The sequence below is a fragment of the Piliocolobus tephrosceles genome, chromosome 17 (assembly GCF_002776525.5).
Source record: "Piliocolobus tephrosceles isolate RC106 chromosome 17, ASM277652v3, whole genome shotgun sequence".
NCBI lineage: Eukaryota > Metazoa > Chordata > Mammalia > Primates > Cercopithecidae > Piliocolobus > Piliocolobus tephrosceles.
In genome coordinates, this window is record NC_045450.1 from 20626488 (window position 1) to 20646318 (window position 19831).

Genomic DNA, 19831 nt, shown 5'->3' on the forward strand with positions numbered 1-19831 from the left:
TTCACCGTGTTAGCCAGGATGGTCTCGATCTCCTGACCTCGTGATCCACCCGTCTTGGCCTCCCAAAGTGCTGGGATTACAGGCTTGAGCCACCGCGCCCGGCCGATTTTAGGTACTCTTATCACACACGTGGGTATGTTATGATGGGTATGTTAATTTGCTTGACTCTTATCACACACATGGGTATGTTAATTTGCTTGACCTTGATATACTGTATATATCAAGTATATCAAAACGTTGAACATATTAAATATATACAATAAAAAGATCATAAGAGGATATAGATACGTATATAACAAAGGAAGGGGAAAAATGAAAATAAACAGTTTTATTTGATGAAACAACAAAAATATGTATAGTTATTTTTCTTTTTTTAGAGACAGGATCCCACTATATTGCCCAGGCTGGAGTACAGTGGCTATTCACAGGTGCGGTAATAGTGCATTATAGCCTTGAACTCCTGGGCTAAAGTGAGCCTCCTGCCTCAGCCTGCCAAATAGCTGGGACTATAGGTGCACACCACTGTGCCTGTCTCATTTTTGATATAAATTCTTAAAACAGGAATACATGGATTCCTGATTAATAAAAAAAAATCCAGCATTATGCTAAATCAAACAATGGACATATTGTTTAGGATTCAGACAAGCAATTTTACTTTCACCATATTTAATATTTTGGATATTTCAGAGCATTTAAACAAGAATAAGTGTAAAAATTAAGTAGCCAAACAGTATTTTTCCAGGTATATCAAAGGAGTTGAATAAAAGATACTCACCATAATTCAACAAGATAGCTGAAATCAATAGCTTTTCTATACACAACTAGTTACAAAGTATAGCAGAAGAAAAATCCCATTTCCAACATCCAAAAGACAAACCTTTAAAAATATGTGAGACCTAAATGGCAAAAATTTGAAAACTGAGACACACAAAGACCATTTGAACAAATGGAAAAACATATAGCCATTCGTGACCAGCCTGGCCAACATGGTAAAACCCCGTCTCTACTAAAAATACAAAAATTAGCTGGGCGTGGTGGTGGGTACCTGTAATCCCAGCTACTCAGGAGGCAGAGGTTGCACTGAGCCGAGAACACACCACTGCACTTCAGCCTGGGTGACAGAGTGAGACCCCATCTCAAAAAAAAGACATACAGTCATGTTTTTAGATAGAAGCCTCTGTATGATTAAGCCTGTTCTTATTAATCTATTTATTTAACTTGATCTCAATAGAAGTACCAATTTCCCCTCAAGAACCAGACAAGCTAATTTTAAAGTTCATATTGGGGGAAACAATGCAAACAAACAAAAAAAATCCAGGAAAATTCTGAAAGAATAATGAGAAAAGTTTAACTTCCCCTTAGCAGTTATGAAAAATATAAATATCCAAGTACAGCAACTTAAAACTGCAAAATAAATAAGACAATAAAAAATAAAAATTTAGAACTGCATTAGGTACATGAAAATCAGATCCTAGAACAGAAATAGGTTACAATTCATGTAGACATTTAGTACTAATATGGGTGGCATTTCAAGCATTGGTGGATAGACTTCAGATGGATCAAAGAACTCTCAAACACAGAGACATGTTAAAGATTCATATACATGAAAGTGGCCAGGTGTGGTGGCTCACACCTGTATTCCCAGCACTTTGGGAGGCCAAGGCAGGCAGATCACTTGAGGCCAAGAGTTTGAGATCAGCCTGGCCAACATGGCAAAACCCCATCTCTACTAAAAATACAAAAAGTTTGCCAGGTATGGTGCCTGCAGTCCCAGCTATTCAACTTGGGAAGGTTGAGGCATGCGAATTGCATGAACCTGGGAGGTGGAGGTTGCAGTGAGTCAAGATCGTGCCATTGCACTCCAGCCTGGGCAACAGAGTAAGACGCTGTCTCTCCCACTCAAAAAAATAAAAAATAAAGTAAATAAATAAATAAATTCATATACATAAAATTGTGCTTGGTAAAAAAAAATTCCATTAACAAGGTAAAAACTGCTGGACATGGTGGCTCATGCCTGTAATCTCAGGAGTTGCCTTTGGAGTTACCTTTGGGAGGCCAAGACAGGGCAGATTGCTTGAGCCCAGGAGTTGGAGACCAGCCTGGGCAACACAGCGAAACCCCATCTCTACTAAAAGTTAAAAAATTAGCTAAGCATGGTGGCACGCACCTCTCGTAGGAAGGCTGAGGTGGGAGGATTGCTTGGGCCCATAAGTCAAGGGCTGCAGTGAGCCGTGTTCATGCCATCACACTCTAGCCTAGGAAACAGAGCAAGACCTTCTCAAAACAAAACACAGCAAAAAAATCAGATAAAAATTAAGATAATCTGGGACAAAACACTTTCAAACTTCTAACTGCAAAACTGCATGCATAAAGTACTAGAGCTCTTTAAATAGGCAAAGGAGACTACAAATGGCTAACAGATTAAAAAATATTGTCTTATTAATAGAAATGCAAATATAAGCTACAAGGAAAACACCATTTTACTATTAGTTTGGCAAAGGTCAAAAAGTGTCTTGGCATAAGTATGAAAAAATAGACATCCTGATCCATTGCTAATGGGAGTATCAATAAACTCTGGAAAGTAATTGCAAAATGCCTTTTTACTCAACTTCTAGTAATACATTTTCTAGAATCACAAATGTCCATAGACATGTATAAGACTGTTCATTACAGGCTTTTTCTTTGGTAGTAGCAAAAGACTAGAACAATCTGCTCACTAGGTACTATTTAAACAAATTATTACATATCCATAAACTGGAATACTATGTAGCTGCTATTAGAAAAGTACATCATCAGATAAAGATACATGGTTCAATAAAAATGTAAGATGAAGAGTGCCTATGCTCATTTGCTTAAAAATGCAGGGTGACAAAAAAAGCAGTTGTGCTAATTTATGCACATAATATTTTAGGAGAATACACATAAAACTGGCAAACAGATGATTCCAGGGAGGAGATGGACTGAGAAGGGATCCCTAACCCCCAGGCCGTGGTCTAGTATGGTCCATGACCTATTATGAACCGGGCTACGCAGCAGGAGGTAAGCAGTGGGTCAGAGAGTGAAGCTTCACATGTCTTCACAGCTGCTCCCCCTCCGGTCAGATCAGCAGTGGCATTAGATTCTCATAGGGAGTGCAAACCCTATTGTGAACTGCGCATGTGAGGGATCTAGGTTGTGCATTCCTTATGAGAACTAATTCCTGATGATCTGAGGTGGAAGTTTCATCCTGAAACCATACCCTGCAACCTTGGGTCTGTGGAAAAAACTATCTTCCATAAAACCAGTCCCTGGTGCCAAAAAATTGGGTACCGCTGCTTTACAAAGCGAAATTTTAAAAGGACGTTTTACCTGTTTTTAAAAACTTAATCCAAAAGCAAAAGTAATTTAGATTCAATGCCCAGTCTAATGTTTGAATAACACAGTTTCTTTGCTATGATCAAATGTTTTGAGAATCAGTCAAATGCTATTAATTCAGAACCAAGTCTGACATTTCTGAAATAGTGAAAATTAGAGTAAATTTGAAAATGTTTGTCGAGTAGTTTTAATGAACATTTAGCAATATGAGAATTTGTGCTATTAAGTTATACAAATCCAAGGATTCCCTATTTAAAATAGGAAAAAAATCACTGTCAATCTTTCTAGTGATATTTGTTGGAAGAAAAAAAGTGAACAGTTGGTTATAAGAGTGAAATGGCTTATACTGAAAGTAAGACACATAGTAGATCCTATTTATTCACTTTCATAGGTAGCTTTATTTGGTTTTTAGAAAAATATATACAATAATCGGAACCTCAGTTCTTAAATAGTTTTAAATTAAAAGTATACAAGTAAGAGGATATGTTTCCACAGTCAGAACATCAATACTGCTTAATAATGTAGACAGGAATTTCTGCAACAAGTCAAAACATTTACAGAACTCAGGAAGAGCAGCTTATGGCTGGCAAGTCAGCCAGCTCAGAACACAGGTAGGAGGCAAGAGGTTTGATCTTTCCCCTTTAGTTTGAATTTGAGAAAGTGATGAAAGATTTACATGTTCACGTATCCTAAAGGCTACAGCTTTCAATAAAAACATTAGAATGTAGGGGCGGAGGCCCTCTAGGGCGTATGCTAACAAGCTAACTTGGATCAAACAAAAATTTGCCATCTCAATTTGGTATTCAGTTGGATTTGGATATATTAGGATTACCTGTCAGTCACAGTTCAACTAGTTCAGATACAATAAAACTCAAGGATTTGGAGTATTTGTTAATGACATTTCTTTTGGATTAGACCCCTGCTTTCTCTTGAACATTCTTCTTAATGAATTCACAGTATTCAGTGTTTGCAAAAGATACTTGAGTTTGACAGCCCTCTGACTTTACATCATTTTGAGAAGTTGCGCAAGGAAGCAACAGGAATTGCCTTAGCTTTGTGCCAACTCGGCCCTTTTCCCCCATACTGTAGTAACTCCAGGCCTACTTCTCCAGAAGTATAGCTCTTCCCTCCACTGGTCCTTTTCAGGAACTGAAGTCTAATCAATGCGCCAGCCAGAGGCCAGTTTGTCATGGAATTTCCTGGGGAGCTTAAATGGAAGTGGATCAGAGAACTGATAGCAGTAGCCACCTCCTTTCCTCATTGTATGCATTTGCTAAATAAGCAAAGCAATGAGGCAAATGTCATGAGCAACATCAGGCTTCCGAGTCTACAAACACTTGTCTGAATGGGAGAGAGAGGTGATAGGCAATAGGCAAATTAGTAGTAGAGCTAGAGGTTCAATTAAGAATGAGAGGAGAGTGATCGGTATTTTGTTCTCTGTTCATCTATTTCTTGCTTAGTTTTCTTGATGCAACTAAAGATCTCCTTAAACAACGCTTTGTATTCTGGAGGTGTTGTAGGGGAACTGACGGGCTCTGGGTTGACAGAGGCCAGGTCCCAGCTGCTGGCAACAGGCTCAGACTGGGCGTTCACTCCAGTCAGGTCCTTGGCCAGAGCCCTGGAGGTCTGCACGGCCTTGTGTGACAGGGAGTCCTGTTCCTGTTGGCACTTCTTCAGCAGCTCTTCATACTTCACCTTCAGGGCACTGTACTGTGTGTCCACTTCGTGCAGAAGGGAGATGCCCCTCTGTTTCACAGCCTTGGCCCTCCTGATGCAGGTCTCCTCATGGCCCTTCACGATGTCACTCCCTGCCAGGCTGCTGAGGATCGTCTCACTGCTGCTGCGCTTGAGAGGCTTTCTATGTGGTTCCGGCACAGTCAGGAACATCTCTTCCAGCAGGCTCTGGCTGGGTTCTTTGAAAGGAACAAACAGAGAGTCTGGCACCAGCTTCTCGACCCCATTCACAAATGGATGCTCTGACTGCAACATCTGTCGCATCTCTGCCACCTCAGCCTCTAGTTCCAGCGCCCGTGCTCGGTAGGCACCTGTGGCCCCCAGCTGCTGCTCCAGTTCACTGTTCTCCTTTAACACGAGCCCATATTCCTCCTCCATAGTCACCCGCTTCTGCCGCTCCAGGCTCAGCTGGGCCTGCAACATTGTCACCGTTTTTTTCAAGTGCTCATTTTCCTCTTCATCAGGGCTTGGCTGACTTTGCAAGGAAGTGATCTTCTCAGCGAACACATGATCATACACGAAGTGTCTAGGGAAAAAAATATTGAAAGAATATATTACACAGGTCCACTGAGAATGAAGTGAGGAAGACTGGTGATTTCTTTTCAACTAAATAAATTTGATGAGCTGTGACAGTGACTGATTTTTTTTTTCTTTTTTTTGAGATGGAGTCTCACTCTGTCGCCAGGCTGGAGTGCAGTGGAGTATCTCAGCTCATTGCAACCTCAGCCTCCTGGGTTCAAGCAACTCTCCTGCCTCAGCCTCCCAAGTAGGTGGGATTTTAGGCATGCGCCATCATGCCTGGCTAATTTTGTATTTTTAGTAGAGACAGGGTTTCTCCATGTTGGTCAGGCTGGTTGGTCTCCCAACCTCAAGTGATCCTCCTGCCTCGGCCTCCCAAAGTGCTGGGATTAACAGGTGTGAGCCACTGCATCTGGCCGACAGTGACTGATTTTTAGCCACACTGGAGCAGTGGCTAAAATGGAACAGTGTGAGGCTGGTAAATAAACACATGAAAGCAAACTCAGTTTTTTCAATGAATCTTTTTTTAATGTTAAAAGTACTAGAGAACATCTATTCCCAAAGACTGGCAGTATGCCAATGACCTCATAAGGGAAAGCTTAAAAAGTACTGGTGCCTGGGTCCCAACCCACAGATTCCAACCTAGTTGGTCTGCTACCTGGCCTGAAGGTTTCTAAAGGCTCTCCAAATGATTCATAATACATAATTACGATTGAATCACTACAGCAAATTACTGTTGCTGTGGTGTTTAACCAGGAATGTTCATCAGAACTGCCTGGGCAGCTTTTTACCCACACCTAGAAATTCTGATTTAGGCCTGAGGGAATGTGTTGGTATCTGCATTTTGAAAAACTCCACAGGTGATCTGATGTGCAGCCAAGGTTGAGACCCACCAAATGAACCACCTGGTTTCTCCTGCTCAGTCCAAGGCACCTTGCTTGACTATTTATTTGTGTTTTTATTTGCTTATCTGCCGTTCCATTAGACTGAAAGCTCATGGGTAGGAACTCTATTTTGCTCACCAGCCCTCAGGTCTGGCATAGAGCTTGCCATACAACAAGTGTTCCATAAATACTTCTTAAAGATTCAGACTTGTAACTCTAAATTATAAAGGTATTTCTTTAAGCAAAAAATCTTCTGTTTGCTTGAATTTTTGTTTTATCAATATTTCTATTTTTCTTCACTCTAATGTAAAACACAACTCCCAAATCTATAGTCTATCAGAAGTAATTCATCTTAAACTATGATTTAACACATTAAAAGCCCAGAAATAAGTGCTCCAAGACTTTCAAAATGAGAATTACTAATATATAAGAACTGTGTAATTTATATGTTTAAGTGATTTTGTTCAAACCAATGGTAGCGTAATAGCTAAGTGACACTTCTTAAAATGGTACTTTCAATCTACTGGAATTCAGAATGTGCCAATGACATCAGACAGTCCCTGCTGTAACTCCACAGACAGGTAGGCTCTTACTGGCGGAGATCATACAGCTCCTTCAGACATGCAAAGCTGGGTGCCGGTTTCTCCTGGTCACACTTCCCCTGGCTCCTTCTCCCTCGGCCAGATGACTTCAGCTCCTCCACTTGGCTCTGCAGGTGATCAATGTTGGTTTGCAGGCATTCAATTGTTTCAGTCAGGCTGTAAGGAACAGACAGAAGCCACTGCTGCTTGTCATACTGAATCAAGGGCAAAAGCAGTGAGGAGAGATTAGATGCGAGCCACTCACACTGGGCTTTCTTAATTGGAAAGGACATCTATTTAATCTCCATTCTCCAGAAAGAATTAAATTAAACCTTATCCCATATTGACCCAAACCCACTGCAGCCATGTTCTATTCTAGTTTATACTAAAGAACTTCCCTCTAGGCCTTCTCAGATTCTAGAAAATTTACCTCAGAATCTTTTGCTGTGAGGCCTTGCTGTCAGCAACTAATTTTTGATTTGTTTCTTCCAGTTCCCTTGCTGTGATGTCTAATTGTTCATAAACCTTTGCATGTTGTTCGTTCATCTGCCGAAGAAGCTCCACTTGCTTGGTCAGATACTGTAAGAGAAGATCAGGACCAGGTGACACAAACAGATAAGATACCTGCTGTTCCTTGGCTGGTCATGGTGGCTCATGCCTGTAATCCCAGCACTTTGGGAGACCGAGACACATGGCTCACCTGAGGTCAGGAATTCGAGACCAGCCTGACCAACGTGGTGAAATCCTGTCTCTACTAAAAATATAAAAATTAGGCAGGTGTGGTGACACATGCCTGTAATCCCAGCTACTTGGGAGGCTGAAGCAGGAAAATTACTTGAACCCAGGAAACAGAGGTTGCAATGAGCCGAGATGGCGCCATTTGCACTCCAGCCTGGGCAACAAGAATGAAACTCCATCTCAAACAAACAAAAAAAGATACCTGCTGTTCCAACACCAATTCTCTGATTCTCAACACCAACTCTTGTTGGGGTGGGGCTGGCATACAGTCTCCATCTCTGGGCTCACTGTCCTCCCAGCACTGCCCAGAAGCTCCCTTAGACCCATTTCAGTTTTCTCCAGGCCTTCTCACATCAGCGTGATTGATTCAATTATTGGCCACTGGTGACTAAACTCAATCTCCAACCCTTCCCTCTATCCAGAAGTTGTGGGGCTGGGACGATAGATTTAACCCTCTAATCATGTGGCTGCTTTCTCTGGTGACCGGACCTCATCCTATCAGGAAACTCCAAGGGTTTTAGGAGCTCTATGCCAGGAACCAGGGACAAAGACCAAATATATAATTTTTATTATACCATATGTTTATTTTAAGAAAAGAAGAAATTAAACTCCCTGTCTTCCTAAGAAACGAGCACAGGCTATCCTTTATATGCTTAGCTCCCTTAATGCTCACCAATACTGCACTGCATTGTGAGGCTAATTTTCCAAAGCATATACCATGCATAAAATATTCAGCCAAAAAATCTAAAGTGAGACATAATAATCCCTTAAGACAAAAAGCATGGAACATGTGATCAAAGTTTAAGCAAAAACATCATGTTTAACAGAAATAAAGCCTAACACGGAGGATTTTTGTTTTTTTAATTATGCTCTAAGTTCTAGGATACATGTGCACAATGTGCAGGTTTGATACATAGGTATACATGTGCCATGTTGGTTTGCTGCACCCATCAATTCATCATTTACATTAGGTATTTCTCCTAATGCTGTCCCTCCCCCAGCCCCCCAGCCCCCAACAGGCCCCAGTGTGTGATGTCCCCTGCCCTGTGTCCAAGTGATCTCATTGTTCAATTCCCACCTATGAGTGAGAACATGTGGTGGTTGGTTTTCTGTCCTTGTGATAGTTTGCTGAGAATAATGGTTTCCAGCTTCATCCATGTCCCGCAAAGGACATGAACGCATCCTTTTTTATGGCTACACAGTATTCCATGGTGTCTATGTGCCACATTTTCTTAATCCAGTCTATCACTGATGGACATTTGGGTTGGTTCCAAGTCTTTGCTATTGTGAATAGTGCCGCAATAAACATAGATGTGCATGTGTCTTTAAAGCAGCATGATTTATAATCCTTTGGGTATATACCCAGTAATGGGATTGCTGGGTCAAATGGTATTTCTAGTTCTAGATCCTTGAGGAATCGCCACACTGTCTTCCCCAATGGTTGAATTAACTTACACTCCCACCAACAGTGTAAAAGCGTTTTTATTTCTACGTGGAGGATTTTAACTTGGAAAAAAGATCACTTTCTTTCTCTGAGTGAGGCATCCTGGACCAAAAAAAACGAAATGTATGTTGCTTTGACGAGAAAGATATTTTAGCTTAATATGCTTCAAAGACTCCTGTTATTTTTAATTTTATGAGATTTTTATCACCATTATCCTCCTTAAAGAAATTTATCAGATGATTTATTCTGGTCCTGCTAAGACTGCCTCCTAAATGGCCAAGGATAAAGGGGAATAATTCCAACCTTAACACCGCAGTGTAAGTCACCTTGACTCCCTCCCCTGCTCAGCTCTACCTGAAGACACTAAAACACAGTATATATTCCAAAGGAAATAATCACAGTAATTCCCTGGACAGAACCAGAAAGGGGGGAGAAATGGTTTGAAGCTTATTGATGATTAAACTGTAAAAGACTCAGAACTTGACTTTAAAAACACTCTTCTTGGCCAGGCATGTGGCTCACACCTGTAATCCCAGCATTCTGGGAGACCAAAACAGGCAGATTGCTTAAGGCCAGGAGTTCAAGACCAGCCTCGCCAACATGGCAAAAACCGACCTCTAGTAAAAATACAAAAATTAGGCTGGCGTGCTGGCATGTGCCTGTAATCCCAGGTACTCAGGAGGCTGAGGCATGAGAATCTTTTGAACGTGGGAGGTGGAGGTTGCAGTGAACCAAGATCATGCCACTGCACTACAGCTGGGGCGACAGAGGCTCTGTCTCAAATACAACACAACACACTCTTCTTGAGGCTTTTTCTACAACTCTACAAGTATCTGCAAGGCTAACAAACTGAAACAATGTGCTAAATGACACTCAACGGGCCCTTAAAGTGTTGAAAAAAGCATATATGGCTTTTTTTTCAAATCCACTTATATAACTCAGCAGCAAAGGGTTGAACAAACACTTAACCTAACTTCAACTTTTTCATCTGAAACTCTTGGGGTCAAAAGTGTTTTGGAAAATTCTTTAAATTTTCGAAAGACAACATGGCACTCATACCTGACATGCACCTGACACTTTATAATACCACCTGTGAGGTCTGGGCAGCACCCTGTATCGAGCCATTAAATTTCTGCATCAAAAAGTATGAACTAAGACTATAAACAGCCTCACACCAGTTCAGGTAAAGATCTACTACCAAATGAATCTGTTGCAAATTTAAGGGGAAAAGAAAATCTTACTTTATAGAGCTTTTTGGGTTTGGAATTGGTAAGTGGTTGTGGATCTGTTAGTACCTACCATGTAGAACTGGAAGAATTAAATGAGAGGTGAGCACACAGCATGGTCTATAAAAGCCTGTGTGTAATCTTCACTGCCTCAACTTCCACCAGCTTCTTCTGGTCCTTTGGAAATCAACCACTAATTCTCATGAGTGAAGCTTTTTCAGAACTAAAGGAGTAGGCCCTTAATCCTGCCCTCTGGCTAGTAAGGCCATAGTAGGTTCTTGTCATTGATGGGAACATGTTCAATCTCTTAGGAATTGATGAGATTCCACGGAAGTGGAAAAAAGGCTTAGAATCACAAGAATACACACATAATAGCTGCAGAAATTTTTCCAGCTTCTTTGTATCAAGTATAAATTATCAAGCATTCCTTAGGACTCAGAACTACCTTTAAAAAGGCTAATGTACAAACCAGACATTGATTTATTAATATACAACAGGAGCTGTTCCTGCCCAGTGACAAGAATATTCACATCCTCTATATAGGACACGGCTGCCCCACAAAGGGCAAGTGAAAGGCCGATTCATGAATCAGAGTCTCTGGTAGACATGGGATCAGAGGAGTCTGATGGGAGGCAGTGATATCCTAACTAAGAGCACAAGCTTTGGGGTCAGAACCTGGTCTGAGGTCTTGCTTTGCTGTTTAGAACTGGGTGACCTACAGCAAGCACATTTTTCTTAGGTGAGTTCTCCTCATCAACCCCATAAGGCTGTGAAGATAAATGTGTATGTGGCAGAGACTGGACTATGTCACCCCAAAGCATGCATCTTTGGCATAAAAGGTTCCTGCCTCCTCCGTCTCTACCAGGGAGAACAAAGGTTAACCACTAACATCTTTATATCTTTATGGGCCAGAAGACAGCATCAGAGGAATCCACACTAACAAGCTTTGCTAAGGGGCCTTTATCACCACTTATTTGCCTTCCCACAAGTTCTGCCCCTAGACAAAGTCATTCTCCTTTGTCTTGTCACTTCTCTAAAAATTGAAGATACTAAATAAGCTGGAATTCAAAGCCACTTTTGAGAATTACTCATTCCCTGGGTATCTCCCACACATATATATGAAATAGATACGTTAATAAGTTTTTCTCTTGTTAATATGTCTTTTGTTACAGGGGTCCTTTCCAACTTAAGCGCTCATGAAGGTTGACAAAAAAAAATTTTTTCCTCCCTGATGTATACAAATATGTAATTTACATAAAGGTTAATATATGTAGAGAGTTCAGCATGAGATCTGGCAGATGGTAAAATTGCTCAATAAGGAGGAGGTACTGTTATCTTTATTTAAAGCTACAGTTTTCAAACTTGACATGTGCTAAGATTCACCTGGAAGATTTATTAAAGTGTAAGAACCTGGGTCTCTTTCCCTCAAAAGGCAGAGACTGGAGTAGAGCCAGGATTCTGCATTTTTAGCAACAAACCCAGCTGATACTAGTACAGGCAGTCCACAGATCACACTTAGAGAAATGCTGATCTTGGGCATGGAAAATCCTGGAAGTCCCCTGCCCTGACCAATGTCCTTTTCTCTTGGCTCTAGGAGACACAGGCATTCACTGGATCAATGATGACTCTTCGGCTTAATGCTCACCATCTCCCTGCATAGGGCTCAGCTTAGATGCAGTTATCCACTAAGATTAGGTTATATTTTAACTGTACCACAGCAGCATTCTTCATCATAATGTTTCACTTTGGTATGTTCTTACAATCATTAATTCCCTGAAATTACAAATTAGTCACCTTAACCTTGCTTGAGTGATCCTTCCTAACTTCTCAGTCCACACAAACACTGAATTTCTACAGATGGCTAATTTTATCCACCGCATTTTAAAACTTTCTATTGTGGACCAGGTGCGGTGGCTCATGCCTGTAATCCCAGCACTTTGGGAGGCCAAGGCGGGTGGATCCCTTGAGGTCAGGAGTTCGAGACCAGCCTGGCCAACATGGTGAAACTCCATCTCTACTTTAAAAAAAAAAAAAAAAATGGCCGGGCGCGGTGGCTCAAGCCTGTAATCCCAGCACTTTGGGAGGCCGAGACGGCGGATCACGAGGTCAGGAGATCGAGACCATCCTGGCTAACACTGTGAAACCCCGTCTCTACTAAAAAATACAAAAAACTAGCCGGGCGAGGTGGCAGTCGCCTGTAGTCCCAGCTACTCCGGAGGCTGAGGCAGGAGAATGGCGAAAATCCGGGAGGTGGAGCTTGCAGTGAGCTGAGATCTGGCCACTGCACTCCAGCCCGGGCGACAGAGCAAGACTCCGTCTCAAAATAAATAAATAAATAAATAAATAAATAAATAAATTAGCTAGGCATGGTGGCACACACCTGTAGTCCCAGCTACTTGGGAGGCTGAGGCATGAGAATTGAACCCAGGAGGCAAAGGTTGCAGTGAGATAAGATCACATCATTGCACTCCAGCCTGGGTGACAGAATAAGACTCTGTCTGAAAATAAATAAATAAAACTTTCTACTGTGGATAATCTCAAACATGCAGATAAATGGTTTAATGAACTCCCATGTACCCATCAACCAGTTTCAGCAATTATCAACATACAGTCAATCTTATTTCATCTCTACTCTCCTATTTTCCTCATCCTCCAATCATTTTAAAGCTAATCCAATGCATCTCAAGTATACATCTTCATACATTTCTAGGACTTTTCATTTTAACCATAATTCCTAAGGGAAAAAAAACTCAGTAATTCCTTAACATCTATTATGTTTTAGCATTAATATTTTCCCAATTGTCTCTTAAGTGGTTTTTCCAGCTTCATTTGTTAGCTATTGATTTTTTTTAAATTTCACACTTAGGGGAGGTATCTTTGCCTTTTTTAGAGTTGCCCCACGGCAAGGCAAGCGCCTCCCTCCTCTAATGCCTTTACTCTACCATCCCCTATCTGGGGGGATGCACTTCCCCAGTTGGCTCCACCTAAGGCAGCAGTTCTTAGCCTGGGGTACATGGATAGACTTTAGAGGGTCTGTGAACATGGATGAATTTAAAGGGTCTGAACAGCTACATCTTCATTTTTGCTAACTTCTAAATGAAATTTGACATTTCTTTCAAGTATTAATAGAGGTGTTAAAATTTATAGGAGACCACTGGTTTGGACTGAGTCCCTGCCCTAGGCCCAACAAACCAAACCAAAATGGAGTCACTTGTGCTAAAGTTCCATGTCAGCAAGACAAAGTTATTCATCTGACTTCTGAGAAATTAGAAGAGATAATAGCCAAACCCCTAAACATGCCAGTTTTTGCCAGCATAAGGCACTTCCCTCTGCTTTAACCTTTACAAATAAATTAACTTTGAAACCACCCATTTTTTTTTGTTTCTGCTTTCCTCAGCCCCTGTCTATAAAACCAACTTCCTCTGCTCAGCTCATTGAAACCCTCATTCTCTAAGAATGAGGTGTTGCTGAACTTTAGAATCTCAAATAAAAGCCAATTAAGATCTTTATATTTGTTGAAATTTTTTCTTTTGACAGAGGCAATAAACCACCAGTGGTATTAGGTTTATGCGTGACTTCATCATCAACAGAAATCACAGATATTTTCATACTGCACTACAGTTGCAGAAATCTTGATTTACTGCCTGCCTTCATCACTATTTGAAATCATGGTAGTTTCTAGATCTTGTTATTAAATATGTTAATACGTATCTTATTATATCACAAATTTACTTTTTTCAATATTTGACAGGTATTTCATTATAACAGATTTCCTTTGTAATTCAATGAATTTTAAGAGGATTATCATAGATCTCATTAGATAATCAAAGGGATCCATGGCACCAAAGAAAGATTACAAACTCCAGTTATCCTTCTGGCCTCATTTCAAATATAACCTCTTCAGAAGCCTTTTAAGACCACTTTGGCCAGGTGCTGTGGCTCATGGTTGTAATCCTAGCACTCTGGGACGCCGAGGTGGGCGGATCACCTGAGGTCAGGAGTTTGAGACCAGCCTGGCCAACATGGCAAAACCCCATCTCTATTAAAAATACAAAAATTGGCTGGGCGTGATGGCTCATGCCTGTAATCCCAGCACTCTGGGAGGCCGAGGTAGGCAGATCACCTGAGGTCAGGAGTTCGAGACCAGCCTGACCAACATGGTGAAACCCCGTCTCTACTAAAAATATAAAAATTAGCTGGGCGTGATGGCAGGTGCCTGTAATCCCAGCTACTCGGGAGGCTGAAGCAGGAGAATCACTTGAATCCGGGAGGTGGAGGTTGCAGTGGGCTGAGATCACGCCACTGTACTCCAGCCTGGGGGACAAGAGCAAGACTTCATCTAAAAAATAAAATAAAATAAAATAAATAGAAATACAAAAATTATCCAGGCAAGGTAGTGCACACCTGTAATACCAGCCACTCTACTTGGGAGACTGAGGCAAGAGAATTGTTTGAACCTGGGAGGCAGAAGTTGCAGCGAGCCAAGATCATGCTACTGCACTCCAACCTCGGCAACAAAACAAGACTCTATTAAAGAAAGAAAGAAAAAGAAAGAAAGAAGGAAGGAGAGGAGAGGAGGAGAAGGGCTACCTTAAAGCAGGACTAAAGTGGCAGCACTCCCAAAGTACCCTAAAATTTCTCTCTAAACAATACAAATATTCAATTTTTTTTGTTGTTATTTTTGAGATGGAGTCTCACTCTTTGCCCAGGCTGAAGGTGGGATCTCAGCTCACTGCAACCTTGGCCTCCCAGGTTCAAGTGATTCTCCTGCCTCAGCCTCCTGAGTAGCTGGGATTATAGGCACCCCAGGCTAATTTGTGTATTTTTAGTAGAGACTGGGTTTCACCATGTTGGCCAGGCTGGTCTTGAACTCCTGACCTCAGGAGATTCACCTGACTCAGCCTCCCAAAGTGGTGGGATTACAGGCGTGAGCCACCGTGCCAGGCCAGCACTGTAGTCTTCTAAGAATGGAAGGCTCTTGTGTACCTAGTCCATTCCTCACACACAGTAGGGGCCAAAAAAATACTGGTGAACTGGCAGTTTCTAGACTTTTCTTCACAACACCTTATTGTGCTTGGCATGACTCAGACTGTGAGATGTCAAGGGGGATTTAAGTGAAAGATTTTGAGAAGGGCTTTGGCTTTAACCCTCTTGGGAAAACAGCCTGTTAGCCACGAATTCTCTCCCCTCTTCTCCATTTATGTATTATTTCTCTGTATTCTCATGGCACCAATCGCCCCTGGTAATCTGAAGGGGAGACTTTTACAGTTCCTGCCAGATACTAGATGGGTCACAAGTTGTTGCTCTCTTAAAGATAGAATGGTCAAGTCAGAGTTGTGGTCAACATACAGGAAACAAGTCAATATGCAAATAAGTACAAAGAGGCCATTTAAGAAACTACAGAAAGTTCCTCTTGTTTGATACATAAAAACCTGTGATACCTGTGGTAACAACACAATGAAACCATTTAAGAACTTGTGATATTTTGGTCTTAGAGGACTTGGCTTTAACAACAATCTAAAGAATGGCAAGGAGCTTGTTTTCACATGGTAGGAGCTTAATCTTATTATATGAAACCAAAATTAATCAGAAAAGCCTTTCACTTCTCCAAGATTCAGTTACAGGGGACATACAAAAGAGTCTGACAAAACCAGTCAGCAACTTAAAGAAAAATGATGAGATCTCCAAGCAAGTACTGACGTAACGCCAGACATCTAGGTCTATGGAGTCAGTGCTTCATTTTTTTCTGAATCTAGAAGGAAATGGGTTAGCTTATTTCCTATCTCTCATATCAAGGTACAGACATGCTGCTGACATGCTGGTTTTCTCTTTGATACACAGCCTCCAATGAATCTGACTGCCATAGTAAACAGGAAAGGGAGACATTTGAAATAAAACAGTGGGGGAAGGGAGTCATGGGGTAGCAGAAATATAGGCAAAATGTCAATTTACACCAAAATGCCTTGGGTTTATCTGTCTAGGAATTTGCACGGACTGTCACCTCAACTACGAGTATAACGTTCCAGTTATGCAAAAAGCTACAAACAGGCCACCTTTACAATTGAGGTAAACCTTTAAAAAACAAAGGCCAGCAGAATTACATAAATACTTACTTGCAATTGTGGAATCCTAACCTGGAATGCAGGGAAAGACAGAAACAACCCCAAGTAAAAACGCATAGAAATAGAGTGGAAATCTGGCTTGTAAGCAGTGTTGGGATTATCCTGAAATTAAGGATTACAGCCTAAATCCTCTGAATTTAGTATCAAAATGAACTTCCACAATAGTGAAGAAATATTTCCTATGACTTTGGAAAAATCTCTTTCCCCTGATGAAAGTAATATATTTATTTCCCCTGTAGAAATTTGGTGGGGGGAGGCATGAATACGAACACAGAAACCACCTGTAATCCATTATTAAAATTGTGGGATTAGATTGTTTTTAAAGTCTATTTCCAGTAATTCTGGAGGATTTATTTTTTCAGAATTAAGGTTCTTTCATGACTATAGTTAACAATATTTTATTGTATACTCCAAAATAGCTAGAAAAGAATGGAATATTCCCAACATAAAGAAATGGTAAATGTTGGAGGTCATGGGTATCTCAATTTAGATTTCATCATTACACACTGTATGGTTGTATCAAAATGTCACATGCGCCTCATACATATGTAAAGCTATTATATACCCATACACATTTTTAAAGACTTTTTTCACCACTAAAATTCTTTTTTTTTTTTTTTTTTGAGACGGAGTCTCGCTCCTTCGTTCAGGCTAGAGTGCGGTGGCGCAATCTCGGCTCACTGCAACCTCAGCCTCCTGAGTAGCTGGGATTACAGGTGCCCGCCACCATGCCCGGCTAATTTTTGTATTTTTAGTAGATACGGGGTTTTGCCATCTTGGCCAGGCTTGTCTTGAATTCCTGACCTCGTGATCTACCCACCTCGGCCTCCCAAAATGCTGGGATTACAGGCGTGAGCCACCCAACCGGCCCACTACTAAAATTCTGAAACATTGGTAAACTACACAACAATTTATACTGTTCGAAATATATATACTTCCATAATCTTATCCCCTCAAAAAAATCCTATACCAAAGTAGTGTAAGCATTATCACCATTCCATAATGGAGCAAACAGCATCTGAGGGGTAATTCATATGTCTAAATTCTCTAGCTATTTGCAATTAAAATTGAGGGTTTAAACCTGAATCTCCTAAAACAGAGGCCAGAGCCCCTTCTGCCTCCCTTAAAAATCTCCCGAGGTGGAAACCCAAAGTTTAGGAATTATTAGAAGAGCTTTAGGCCGGGCGCGGTGGCTCAAGCCTGTAATCCCAGCACTTTGGGAGGCCGAGATGGGCGGATCACGAGGTCAGGAGATCGAGACCATCCTGGCTGACACGGTGAAACCCCGTCTCTACTAAAAAAAAAAAAAAAAAACTAGCCAGGCGAGGTGGTGGGCGCCTGTAGTCCCAGCTACTCGGGAGGCTGAGGCAGGAGAATGGCGTGAACCCGGGAGGCGGAGCTTGCAGTGAGCTGAGATCTGGCCACTGCACTCCAGCCTGGGTGACAGAGCAAGACTCCGTCTCAAAAAAAAAAAAAAAAAAGAAGAGCTTTGTAAGCTGTTTCTCCTCTGTTAAAATACTGATTTCAACAAAGTATCGAAAAGTATCACAAAGTATGTGTGAAAGACCATGAATAAACACAACAGTGCTGACGGTTGCAATGGGAAATAAGGGGAAAGGAAAACAAAGCAAATCAATTAAGTATCATATACAGTAGAATATTGATACATGCAGTAAAAGCAGCACAAAATACTTTTTCATTTCCAAAGAGGGCATGAACTCTTGAAAGAAGGGATGCCTTGAAGGCCAGACTACTTTTGAGTGCTAGGCACAACTCCTGTAGGGGATAATGCAGGTGTGTAAGCAGAGAAGTAACCAAAACACAAGGTTGTAGGCTGCTTACACAGTTGTAGGAAAGTGTAAATGAATACAATGGTGTCTGATCTCGTTACTCTCCAAAGAGTTCTCTCCTCCCCTCCTTCCACCCAGAACAGAAAAATCTTGCTCTGGATTCTTAAAAAATTATCTGTTTTTCAAATTAGCACTGAATAAAAGTAAGACAAGCTACAGGCTTCTCTGAAGTCAGTTTAACCATTATTTTGAATAGTTTATTTAATCTTTCTTCGTTTTTACATTAAATTTTTTTTTCAACATTAAAAACGATGCCTACCAAAAATACTGATCAATTTTTCGGAGGATTGTTTGAAACCCTCCAAGAGTCTTTGAAAGAATATCTGTGGTTCTACTTACAAAATACCCTTTGGCAGTGTCCAAGTTGTCTATTTCCATAAGTCAGAATCTTAGGGATCTTGTCCTAGTATTTTCACCAGTTCTCTATACTATTTTTCATTCACTCAGAAGAGTTTGTTCCCAGACCATTCTTCTGAACTGTCTCATTTTAAATTTCACTGGTGGTGGGATAGGAGCTGATTTTTTGTTTTTCAACTATATATTTTTCTGAATTAAAAAAATCTTTTTTTTTTGAGACGGAGTTTCACTCTTTCACCCAGACTAGAGTGAAGTGGTGGGATCTTGGCTCACTGCAACCTCCGTCCCCCAGGTTCCAGGGATTCTCCTGCCTCAGCCTCCCAAGTAGCCGGGATTACAGGGATGCACCACCACGCCCAACTACTTTTTGTATTTTTAGCAGAGACAGGGTTTCACCATGTTGGCCAGGCTGGTCTCGAACTCCCGACCTCAGGTGATCCATTCGCCTCAGCCTCTCAAAATGCTAGGATTATAGGCGTGAGCCACTGCGCCCAGCTGTGTATTACTTTTCTAATCTAATTCCCAATAGACATTCTAAACAGTTACTTTAAAACTTGTACAAGTGATTCCATTCATGCAAAGGTCAAAAACAAGCTAAACTTATCTAGGGTGTTGGAGTTAGGATGCTAGTTCACCAGATGGTGACTGGATGGGCTGATAATGCTCTCAACTCCTTATCCAGTATAGGTTGCATGGGCATGTTTACTTTATGAAAACTCATCAAACTATACACTTAGGATTTGTGCCCTTTTCTGTAATGTACATTCCAATAAAAAGTTTAAGGTAAGGAGAAACATGCTGAAAAGGTTCAAATTAAGGAGAGAGCCCTTATAAAGTTTAGGGGGCCTCCTGAAGGTTGCAATAAGAGGAACATACGTAACGGTCATTTAGCAAGGAAGTAGGCACTTTGGCTGCCTGGTTACTTTTACAAGAGCATCAGGCATTCTTTTAGACTATTAGAGAGACCTCCGAAATCTACATGGTGATCCCTACGTCTGCCCAGGCACAGTTGTGATGGAGCA

The 19831-nt window shown here is 41.2% G+C and overlaps 1 protein-coding gene across 1 annotated transcript in view; it reads right to left on the bottom strand.

Moving 5' to 3' along the window:
- Window positions 1-3732: 3732 nt before the first annotated feature.
- CDR2 (cerebellar degeneration related protein 2) overlaps window positions 3733-19831 on the bottom strand; it is a 30803-nt gene continuing 14704 nt past the window's right edge. Inside the window, exons 3-5 of the mRNA XM_023225022.1 lie at window positions 7503-7651; window positions 7085-7249; window positions 3733-5614 (exon numbers count right to left, since the gene is read on the bottom strand). Of these exons, the coding sequence (XP_023080790.1) occupies window positions 4756-5614; window positions 7085-7249; window positions 7503-7651 (1173 nt within the window). The 3' untranslated portion in view covers window positions 3733-4755. The remainder of the gene's footprint in view (window positions 5615-7084; window positions 7250-7502; window positions 7652-19831) is intronic.